Source organism: Camponotus vicinus, unplaced genomic scaffold (genome assembly GCF_025532165.1).
Source record: "Camponotus vicinus isolate PSW18456_S1 unplaced genomic scaffold, iyCamVici1.0 SCAF_13, whole genome shotgun sequence".
Lineage (NCBI taxonomy): Eukaryota > Metazoa > Arthropoda > Insecta > Hymenoptera > Formicidae > Camponotus > Camponotus vicinus.
In genome coordinates, this window is record NW_028141949.1 from 3,933,942 (window position 1) to 3,945,955 (window position 12,014).

The 12,014-nt window shown below is 36.9% G+C and overlaps 1 protein-coding gene across 9 annotated transcripts in view; it reads left to right on the forward strand.

The window, feature by feature from the left end:
- The window catches only part of Bent (projectin protein bent), a 95,406-nt gene that overhangs the window by 57,154 nt on the left and 26,238 nt on the right, over positions 1-12,014 (forward strand). For all 9 annotated transcript variants that reach the window (XM_083085749.1, XM_083085754.1, XM_083085755.1 and 6 more), the window contains 23 exons: positions 115-256; positions 340-464; positions 556-909; positions 1,174-1,380; positions 1,466-1,774; positions 1,989-2,579; positions 2,858-3,163; positions 3,283-3,585; positions 3,855-4,139; positions 4,384-4,695; positions 5,003-5,305; positions 5,418-5,699; positions 5,812-6,111; positions 6,478-6,780; positions 7,047-7,328; positions 7,565-7,870; positions 8,244-8,546; positions 8,702-9,003; positions 9,265-9,544; positions 9,666-9,971; positions 10,127-10,401; positions 10,522-10,828; positions 11,128-12,009. In XM_083085749.1, coding sequence (XP_082941875.1) covers positions 115-256; positions 340-464; positions 556-909; positions 1,174-1,380; positions 1,466-1,774; positions 1,989-2,579; positions 2,858-3,163; positions 3,283-3,585; positions 3,855-4,139; positions 4,384-4,695; positions 5,003-5,305; positions 5,418-5,699; positions 5,812-6,111; positions 6,478-6,780; positions 7,047-7,328; positions 7,565-7,870; positions 8,244-8,546; positions 8,702-9,003; positions 9,265-9,544; positions 9,666-9,971; positions 10,127-10,401; positions 10,522-10,828; positions 11,128-12,009 — 7,365 coding nt within the window. The remainder of the gene's footprint in view (positions 1-114; positions 257-339; positions 465-555; positions 910-1,173; positions 1,381-1,465; positions 1,775-1,988; positions 2,580-2,857; positions 3,164-3,282; positions 3,586-3,854; positions 4,140-4,383; positions 4,696-5,002; positions 5,306-5,417; positions 5,700-5,811; positions 6,112-6,477; positions 6,781-7,046; positions 7,329-7,564; positions 7,871-8,243; positions 8,547-8,701; positions 9,004-9,264; positions 9,545-9,665; positions 9,972-10,126; positions 10,402-10,521; positions 10,829-11,127; positions 12,010-12,014) is intronic.

A 12,014-nucleotide genomic window follows, 5' to 3' on the forward strand; every position in this document is an offset into this window, starting at 1 on the left:
TATTATACGAATTATATTATATGATATATATTATATATTTTATGATATAATATATAATATATTAATATAATTTTGCTCATAACATTTTATAAAATTTAATGACGATCTTTTCAGAGTATCCTTACAAGTTCGTCAAAGTATTGAAGCATCAGCAGCTCGTGGAAAAAGAAACACTGACCTTGCTTTGCGAACTCGATGATGTTGGAGGTGACGTGCAATGGTTCAAGGGCGATCAAGCAATCACGCCCGATAAAAGGTGCTTTAAATTAATAATTAACATTTCACGTACCTGTCTCTCTTCTGAAAGTATTTTATATAAACAATTTTTTGTGCTATCAGAATACAAATCAAGGAAGATGGCAGGAAACGAAAGCTCGTCATTAAAGACTGCAAAGTCACCGACGCCGGACTGTATTCTTGCGTAAGCAACGCCGATAAGACGGAAGCCGAAATCGTGATTAGTTGTAAGAATAACGAAATTACTTTAATTTATCTTTGATTATTCAATTTCGAAAAAAAGTACTAAAATTATGTATTTTTGTGCCAAAATCATAGACGCCAATCGCTTTAACAAGAAATTGAAGGACACAATCGCGATAGAGAGAGAGAAGCTGGTGTTGGACGTCGAGCTTCAGGATCAGACCGCGCCGGCCATATTCTATTTCAATGGTCAGAAGATCGAGCCCAACGAGAGAGTAGAGATCAAGAATCTTGGCGGTGGTAAACATCAGTTAGTCTTCAACAAAGTGGAGATGACGGACGACGGTGAGGTCATGTGCGAGAGCTGTCAGCTGACCAGTAGTTGCAAGGTCACCGTGAAAAAGGGTGAAAGCAAACCTATCGTCGACTTCCCCGACAAGGTTGAAGGATCCTGCAGCGCACCACTGATCTTTGTTGTGCCTTTCAAAGGTAATGATTCATATTTTATTTACATTTTATATATATATATATATATATATATATATATATATATATTTATTTATTTATTTATTTATTTACTTATATATACTTTTCATATTATATTTTTATATATATTTATTTATATTTTATTTGTACTTTGCATGATAGAAGTAGAAAGACAATAACATGTAAGAAAACTCTAAAGAAATATGATAATTAATATTCAAATATGTTCTGAATTGCAAGTGACATTTATATTTGTAATCTGTACAGTCGAGGGCACCAAGCAGAGTCAAGTAGAAGCAAAACTGATGAAAGATGGTAAACAGTTACCTCTCAAGGATGTCGAGATTATTGTCGGCGAGGATAAGATTACGTATAAGATCAAGAAACCTCAGCGTGAATTATCCGGAATTTACCAGATAAAGATCGGTAACAACCAGGGCGAAGAAGTAAAGGACGTCAATGTTGTTATGCAAGGTTTATATTATTTTTTTAAAAATTATTTTAAAAATCTTGCGTCTCTTTGTATTTCTTTTTATTTTTAAATTAATTATGTTTTTAGACGTTCCATCTCCGCCGTACGACGTCGAAGTCAACGAGATTTTCCAGAACTCCTGCGTCGTGTCGTTTAAACCATCTAAGGATGACGGCGGTACTCCAATCACGAAGTATATCATCGAGCGTCTCGATCTCAGCTTGAAATCTCAATGGGATAACGTAGGCGAAGTCACGTTGGGCGAGAAGTGTGTCTACAAGGTCACAGATCTTATTGCAAAGAAGGAGTACAAGTTTCGCATACGGGCCGTAAACAAACTCGGTTCCAGCGAACCGGCAATGTTCGGCAAGCCTGTCTTAGCCAAGGATCCATGGGGTAATTATTATCTATCTAACTCTATTATTAATCAAAATCTCTTCTATAAAATGTTTAATTAAAATCTAAAAGTTTAATTAAAATCTTTTATTTACATATGAAAATTAAATCTAATAATCTGGCCTCAGAAATCTTTACATTCTGATTTTATTATCCATAAGTATGTCAGTTTAAAATAGAATAAAAAAACAAAAGCTTTGTCGGCGCTTTACAGATGAGCCAGGCAAACCGACGAACGTTGATGTAACCGATTGGGATAAGGATCATGCTGACCTGACGTGGACGAAACCAGAGAATGACGGCGGTGCACCGATTACCGGTTACATAATCGAATACAAAGAGAAATTCGGCAAGGAATGGGCGAAGGGCAAGGAAATCGAAGGCGATGTCTCTCAAGCGACAATCGATGGTCTGAAGGAAGGCACGCAATATGAGTTCAGGATACGAGCGGTGAATAAGGCCGGTCCTGGTGAACCGTCCGATGCCACAAAGCCGATTATCGCCAAATGCCGATTTGTCAAGCCATACATTATCGGCGAGGGTCTCACAAACCTGGTTGTTAAGAAAGGCCAGGTCATCAAATACGATATCAAGTATGCTGGTGAGCCGGATCCGGAGGTACACTGGCTTCTCGGTCAGAAAGAAATTGTCCAAGATGCGGCCGAAAGGATCACGATCGATAAGTACGAAAGAAATACTGTGTTAACAGTCAGGAGAACTACTCGGCCTGATTCCGGAAAATATAAATTGATGCTGACGAACAGTTCTGGTACATGTGAAAGCATTGCTGACGTCGTCGTTTTAGGTAAGTTTAACTCTATTAACTTACAAGACATTTCAGGAAGAAGTTTCAGTGCTTCTTTAATAAAAATGTTAGTAAGAAAAAAATATTCTTAAATAATAATTAATTGATGGATTAAATAATTTGATAACATAAAATTTAATTAATCAAACAATGTCAGATTTATTTAAAATTATATAAAACCAGTTTTCTATTTGTTTTTACCTTTTTTATTGAATCTTGAAGAATAAAATTTATTAAAATATCTCGAGTATAATCATTTGCATTTTATTCTCTTGCAGATAAACCATCGGCTCCGTTAGGACCGCTCAAGATAGAAGAAGTCCGCGCCAATCATGTCAAGGTCAAATGGGATTCACCCGAAGACAACGGTGGTACCGATATCACTGGCTATGTGTTGGAAAAGATGGATCTAGATACAGGACGATGGATTCCAGCTGGAGAAGTCGGTCCCAACGAGAAGACGTTTACATTCTCTGGCTTGACGCCCAAGAAGAAGTATAAATTCCGAGTCAAAGCGGTCAACAAGGAAGGCGAATCTGAACCCTTAGAGGTTGAGGAAGCTATTGTCGCGAAGAATCCTTATGGTAAGAATGTATCTAATTTTGCTGACAATTAATAGTTTTAAATTAGATAATTAAAATACTATTAATTTAATTAAATCCTGTTATGCATTAAAATATGTATTATACATTTTTTACGACAGATGAGCCTGGCAAGCCTGGCAAGCCGCAAATTTTCGACTACGACAATGTTAGCGTGTCACTGAAATGGGAGAAACCGAAGAGCGACGGTGGCAGACCGATTACTCACTATACCGTCGAGATGAAGGACAAATTCGCTCCCGATTGGGTCGAAGTGGCGAAAACCCCCGACGCGACTCCCGAGGTTAAAGTTGAAGGCCTTAAGGAGAAGATGATATACCAATTTCGCGTTCGCGCTCACAACAAGGCCGGTCCTGGCGAGCCTAGCGATCCCACGGACAATCATCTTTGCAAACATAGGAATTGTAAGTTGAAATCTTTATGATTTAATCTAGATTTTTCCCTTTCTTTCTCCTCCTTTTGACGCTGTTTTTATAATTATCGAACAATTGCTTTTTGCAATCAAGTAAGTTATAATTATTTCAAACTTGCCATAATCCCATACTTGTTAAATATTTATTTTTTAAGAGAAAATTAAATGTGATATAGTTTGAAAATATTTTGTATTCTTTAAACAAAAAATTGCTTAATTAATTTCAAAGATGGATTCATCTCTAAAAAATAATATTTTCAGTGAGACCAAGAATCGACCGGACCAATTTCAAGTCCATCATCATCAAGGCTGGTCGCACGCACAAATGGTCTGTGGACATATCTGGTGAACCACCGCCAGAGACCAAGTGGATCTGGAGGGATAACATCCCATTAACTACTACCGAACGCATCAAGATCGATAATGTTGATTATCATACAGATTTCACGATCGTTAATGCGATGCGCAAGGATACCGGAAAGTATACTCTAACCGCCGAGAACGCTAACGGCAAGGACGAAGAAACTGTCGAACTAACAGTACTCGGTAAATTTCTAATTTTTAAACTTTTAATTTTTAAATAACTTGATTTTTCCTCGCGACACACTTTAAAAATTAAGATATATGCAATGATTTATTCATTCAAATTATAATTTGATTAAAGTTTAATGTTATTTATTTAATTTTTATATCAGTTACACAAATAAATTTTTGAAAAATAGAAAGAAATAAAATTATTACAGTGGATATTGGAAAAAAGTCTTAATTCAACTAAAATCTCTTGTTGCAGGAAAACCAAGTGCTCCTAAAGGACCTCTGGAAGTAAGCGATGTCACCAACACCACGGCCAAGGTGAAATGGGAAAAGCCGGAGGATGACGGTGGTGTACCGATCAAAGAGTACGAGATCGAGAAAATGGATACAAAAACCGGCAAATGGGTCAGAGTGGGTAAAATACCTGGAAATTCGCCGAACACAGAATTTGAGGTGACTGGCCTGAATCCCGGAAGCGAGTACAAGTTCCGAGTGACAGCTGTCAACGATGAGGGCGATTCGGAGCCTCTGCAAAGCGAGCGGGGCGTCATCGCGAAGAATCCATATGGTATTGAGACGTCTATAAGAATCTTAATTTATCAAAATAATTGAAGAAATATCTGGGAAATTTTATATTGCTTATTATTTATTAATAAGTTCTTAATTAATTAAAATTAATTATTTTTATATTAAAATAAGTTTCATGCAATTATTTCTTCAAGATTTAAATTTCAAAAGTTCAAGTGTTAATAACGACTAAATTTTTTGAAGTATAATATTTTTATATATTTGTCTTCATTATATTTGAGTTGAATTCGTATATTAATTCACGATAAATCCAGAATTAAATTTAATTGAATACAATTCTCTTTTAGACGAACCTTTGAAGCCTGGAACTCCCGAGGTTACCGATTACGATAACGAATCCATAAGCTTGAAATGGACTCCGCCCGATTTCGACGGAGGTGCGCCGATCGAGAAATACATTATTGAGAAGAAGGATCGGTACAAGCCTGATTGGGAAAAGGCTATCGAAGTGCCTGGAGATCAGCTTGAAGGCAAAGTGCCCGATTTGAAAGAAAGGGGCGAGTATCAATTCCGAGTCATTGCTGTGAACAAAGCCGGACCCTCGCCACCATCAGACGCGTCGAAGATGCAGATCTGCAAGCATAAGGCTCGTAAGTTTTCGCGGAAAAAGAAGATATCGTTTTGAAAAAATATTACATTTTTTTTATTCTAATGTACGATGCTATGAAATAATGTCGTGTTGTATAATTTTGCTCGCTTTAGTGAAGCCGAGGATCGACAGAACAAACTTGAAACCGATTGTCGTGCGAGCTGGCAAACCCGTCAAGTACGACGTGGACGTGCGTGGCGAACCGCCGCCAGAGATCAAGTGGTATCAAGCCGGCAACGAGGTGAAATCTGCCGAGAACATTGAGATAATCAACGTCGATTACAACACGAAGCTCACCATCTCCGATAGCGTGCGGAAGAATACCGGCCTATGGAAGATCAAGGCTGTCAATCCTCATGGCGAAGACGAAGCAGAGGTCGAAGTGACGATATTATGTGAGTAATTTATACAAAAAAGTATCTCTTTTTTTTAAAATTAGTAATAAAGTATTTAAAAAATCTTTTTTTATTAAAATTATTCAAATCATTTTTTTTCCTTTATACATAGCTGCTCCCGGAAAACCAAAAGGACCACTCAAAGTGTCGGACGTTACGAAGAACAGTTGCAAACTCAAATGGGATAAGCCAGAGGACGACGGCGGCAAGCCGGTTACTGGCTATCAAGTGGAAAAATTGGACAAATCGACTGGCAGATGGGTACCCGTCGGTCGCACTGCGGATACCGAAATGGACATAAAGGGTCTTCAAGAAGGGCATGAGTACGAGTTCAGAGTGAAGGCTCTGAATGAGGAGGGAGAATCGGAGCCGCTCGTGACAGATGGCTCCACGCTTGCGAAGAACCCTTACGGTAAATTTTTAATATTGTATCAAATCAATGAAAAATTTTTGAATAGAATAAATTAATTAAATTAAAAATTAATCAAGAAAATATCAAATATATAAATAAAATATTAAACACATTTATAAATAAATAATAATATAAATGAAATTGGAAAAAATACAATTTTCATATTTTTAAGGTATGTCTTATCTAAAATTAAGTTTCTTTTCTTAAAAAATCTATGCTTTTAACAAAATACTATTCAGAATAATTTTTATACAAAATAAATAATTTATTAAATATATGATTTATTTTTTCATAATCTAAGATTTTGCAAAATTAATTAATTCGATATTGCTTACAGTTACATTGAATATAATTTTCTTTTGACAGATGTCACAAGCAAACCTGGAACACCAGAATTCGAGGATTGGGATGTCGATCGCGTTGATCTCAAATGGGAACCTCCGAAAGACACTGGCGGTGCACCGATCACCGGTTACATCATTGAGAAAAAGGAGAAACCCTCCTCGCAATGGGAAGAAGCTCTCGTTACGGATTCACCACAGCCTAAAGGTCGCGTTACTGGTTTGAAGAAAGGTTCCACTTATCAATTCCGTGTTCGCGCTGTTAACAAAGCTGGACCGTCAGAGCCTAGCGATCCAACCAAACCACACATTGCTAAGGCAAGATTCTGTAAGTAATTTAACTGGTTAATTAAAAAAGAGACTTTTAGTTATACAATTTCTAGTTTATTATATACAATAAAAATGTTCCACATATTTAATAATTATAAGTTGGATAAGAAATTAAATTATAACTTTATTAAAATTTAGTATCAAAATTTGATTTATTTTTTTCACTATAAATTCATTTTTTACCAAGAAATATTAATAAATAAAAAAGATATTCATAACAATTATAATAAAATAATTTACACAACAATGTTATATTTCTCATAGTGAAACCACATATCAATCGTGACAAGCTGCAGACTATCAGAGTCAGGGCAGGCCAATTAGTGAAATTGGAAGTTGATGTGGAAGGTGAACCTCCTCCAACAGTTACATGGAGTTTTGCTGGCATGCCGCTCCAAACCGGAGCCAACGTCAAAATCGATAACGAAGACTACCTCACTAAGATCCAGTTGACAAACACAAGTCGCAGATTAACTGGCAAATATATCATCAAAGCTGTAAACGATTCCGGACAAGATGAAGCTGACGTAGAGATTAATATTCTCGGTAAATAAATTTAGATAAATTTTGTATCTATATTTCTTTTTAATTCAAATATCTGAAAGATATTCTAAAAGATTTTTTATTCATTTAATACTGAAATAAAAAATGTATAACATATAAATATATTTTCTTTTTTGTATTTTTTAACTAAACAATAATATAAATTTATATAATTTAAATAATTTATATAATTTATAAATGTATATAATTTATTATGTGATTTTAATTGATTTTAACAGATAAACCTGGAAAGCCAGAGGGACCACTAGAAGTGACAGACGTGCACAAGGAGGGTTGCAAATTGAAATGGAACAAGCCGAAAGACGACGGTGGCCTTCCTTTATCCAGTTATGTAATAGAAAAAATGGACGTAACGACAGGTCGATGGGTACCGGCCGGTGTTGTGGACCCTGAAAAAACCGAGCATGCAGTTACCGGCTTGGAACCCGGCCACAAATATGAATTCCGTGTGAAGGCTGTGAACGAGGAGGGTGAATCGGAACCTCTGCAAACCGATGTCCCCATCATAGCCAAGAATCCATACGGTATAGTATTATAATCTCGATTATAACATTCATATTTATTTTTACACACACACATATAATTCTATTTTAAGTTAAATAATTTTAGATACTATAATTTATATATATAATACCTAAATTATAATGTATAGTATAGTTTTACTAGTAGTACAATTTATAAATACTAATTGTTTTTTCTATATAATATATTACTTACAGATATTATTCTTTTTCTTTAATAGATATGTTCTTATTCAATTTTTTTATCACAATGATTATTACAGTAAAAATATCAGTTAAAAAGATATTATTTTTTTCTTTAAGTTATAGTATATACATTAAATTTCTTTAATTTTATTCAAATATGCATAAACTTATGCTTTTTGAAATATTTCAGATGCTCCGGCCGCGCCTGGACTCCCAGAGATCATTGATTGGTCGGAAAATATGGTAAAACTCAAGTGGGAGCCACCGATAAGAGATGGTGGTGCACCAATTACCGGCTATATCATCGAAATGAAGGATAAGTTTGGTACTAGCTTTGTCAAGGCTGCTGAAGTGGAAGGGCCCATATGTACTGGCACAGTTCCCCGATTGGAAGAGGGCAACCAATATCAATTCAGGGTACGTGCTGTCAACAAGGCTGGTCCTGGTGAACCTAGCGAAGCCACGAATCCACACACTGCTAAAGCTCGTTGGCGTAAGTAAAATCTTGCATTATTTTTAAAGGCTATAATGTATGTATATCACACATAGAAAAAAGAATATATATATATATATATATGTATAAAAATTTTATAAATTTCTACATAAACAAATGAGCATTCTTTAATTTTATTTTATTTTACTTTGCAGTGAAACCATACATTGATCGTACGAATCTGCAAGCTTTAACAGTGAAAGTCGGTCTTACCGTAACTCTGGATGTGAATATAATTGGTGAACCACCACCAAAAGTGACTTGGACTTTCAAGGAAAAGGAACTCGTCTCAGATGATACGATACGAATTGACAATATTGACTATAACACTAAATTCTTTATCCTGAAAACTAAACGCGCGCACACGGGCAAATACGTGATCAAGGCTAAGAACGAGGTCGGCGAAGATACCGCCGAGGTAGAAATTACTGTCCTCGGCAAGCCTAGCAAACCAAAGGTAATCTACTTTTAACTCATGATAAATAAATGCAATTATAATATGTGCACGTTTATGCATATATTTATAAAATAATTTAAACGAAGTTAAATATATAAAAATTAAATAAATAATGACATTCTAATTAAATAAAAAATTAAATTAAATTATGTTGAAAAATAAAAAAAGTGTTTAAAATTACAATATAATTAATTAATTATCTATTTAGTTAAAAACAAATAATATATTATCTTCTAATTAATACTTTCCTTTATAATTCAGGGTCCATTGGAAGTGAGTGATATAAATAAACATGGCTGCAAACTTAAGTGGGATAAACCGGAAGACGATGGCGGTTCCCCGGTCGAGTATTACGAGATCGAGAAGCTAGATCCTCTCACGGGGCAATGGATACCCTGCGGCCGTAGCACTGAGCCAGAAGCTAACATTACCGGATTGCAAGAGGGCAAGCCTTATAAATTCCGCGTGAAAGCCGTCAACCGAGAAGGAGAATCCGATGATCTGGAAACAGACAAGTCTATCATAGCCAAGAATCCATTTGGTACGCATATATAAAGCATAAAATATTCATTCAGAATCTACTAATTGAATTATTTAATTTGGAATAAAAAATTAGAATCTCTGAATATTTGATGTTTTACGCGCTACTTTCCTGATTTCAGACGAACCGGGCAAACCTGGTAGACCGGAACTTAGGAACTGGGACAAAGACTTTGTCGATCTCGAGTGGACTCCACCCAAGGATGACGGGGGTGCGCCGATCGAGAAGTATATTGTACAGATGCGAGACAAAGAAGGTAGACAATGGGTGGATGTCGCCAAGGTTCCGGGAGATCGTACGGCCGCTAAAGTGACTGATGGTATCCAGGAGGGTCACGAGTATGAGTTTAGGATCGTCGCAGTCAATAGAGCTGGACCTGGCGAACCCAGCGACACCTCAAAGAGCGTCGTCGCCAAGCCCCGATTCTGTAAATAAACAACACATATCTTGCATAAATTTATTTATCGAATTTAATTGTATATATTAATAATTTAATTATATATAATATATTAATTCTATTTCTATATTTTTAATTCTAATCGGTTATCGTAATAATATATTAATGCGTGTTCCTGTTTACAGTGGCACCGCACATCGATCGCAAGAATCTTCAAAAGAAAGTCATGCGAATCGGTCAAATGTTGCGGCTCGAGGCCGACATCAAGGGCGAACCACCTCCGGTTGTTACGTGGAAACTTAAGGACGCGATATTGAAGAGCATGGATCGGCTCAAGATCGAAAACGAAGATTATCATACTATGTTCATCCTCAATAAGCTTCAACGCTCGGACACCGGTACTTATACTGTCATCGCTAAGAACGACAGCGGCACCGATCAAGTCGACGTCGAGCTTCAGGTTTGTTCGCGGAATAATTGTTTCACAAATTTTATTTACATGAATTAAATCCTACAAAAAATTGCGCTTTAAACATATTTAAATAACTAATGTAATTGATCGTTTTGTGATGATTACCAGGTGCTGAGCAAACCCAGCAAACCAAAAGGACCGCTGGAAGTATCCGACGTCACAGCTGAAGGTTGTAAATTGAAGTGGAACAAGCCCGATGACGACGGTGGCGAGCCGGTTGACCATTATGTGATCGAGAGGATGGATGTAGATACAGGACGTTGGGTACCATGCGGTACCAGCAAAACACCGGAGGCGGATGTTTCCGGTCTAAACGAGGGCAAGGATTATCAATTCCGTGTCAAAGCTGTTAATTCCGAAGGCGAATCCGAACCACTGGAAACGTCCATACCAACGACCGCCAAGAATCCTTACTGTGAGTAATTCGGCTTATTCACTCTCATTGTTAGTCTTTATATTCGCAATTGTTCATTCCTTTAATTCTTTTTTCGTTATTAATTTTAATTTTATAATAATTCATAAAATTAAAATCAAATCATTTTAAAAATTTCAAACATTTTCTTTTTCTTTAGAAAAATATATGTTTTATTTTATAGGATTTATATTCTTTTATAAAAATATACAAACTACAAAAAAAAATTTTTTATACATTTTATATATTTAAATATGTATATATGTTATATTATTATATTATTTAAAAATTTCTTATTACAGCTGAGCCCGATGCGCCTGGTAAACCCGAATTAAAAGATTGGTCAAAGAATCACGCAGACTTAAAATGGAAGGCACCGAAGAAAGATGGCGGCGCTCCTATAGAGAAATACATCATAGAGAAGAAAGACCAGTATGGCAAGTGGCAGAAGGCTGTGGAAGTTCCAGGCAACAAGACCGAAGCCAAAGTGCCAGATCTTGTAGAAGGTCAAAAGTATCAATTCCGGGTTAAAGCCGTGAACAAGGGTGGCCAGAGCAAGCCCAGTGAGCCTAGCGATACCTTGACCGCCAAGGATCGTTTCGCTTCGCCTAAGATTGATCGCACCAACCTGAAAGATATCACGATCAAGGCCGGCAATATTATTCGATTGGATGTTAAAGTCACGGGCGAACCGCCGCCAAGTAAGACCTGGTTCCTGAACAAGGCCAAACAAGAGTCCGGCAACGTTCTAACCATCGAGGTGGAGGATTACAAAACCAAGTTCGTGATCTCATCAGCGACTAGAGCGCACTGCGGCACGTTGACCTTAAAGGCGGAGAACAGCTCCGGCAAAGACGAGGCGTCTATCGAAATTCTTGTGTTAGACAAGCCAAGTAAGCCCGAAGGACCGCTTAAAGTATCTGACGTGCACAAAGAAGGTTGCACCCTGAAGTGGAATCCGCCCGCGGATGACGGCGGCGCGCCCTTGGATCACTATGTGGTTGAGAAAATGGATACAGAGACTGGCAGATGGATACCAGTTGCACGAACCAAGGAACCCAACATGGTGGTGGAGAATTTAGTGCCCGGACAGGAGTACAAATTCCGAGTCGCGGCTGTGAACGCGGAAGGCGAATCTGAACCATTGGAGACAGAGCATGGAATCATCGCTAAGAATCCATTCGGTAAA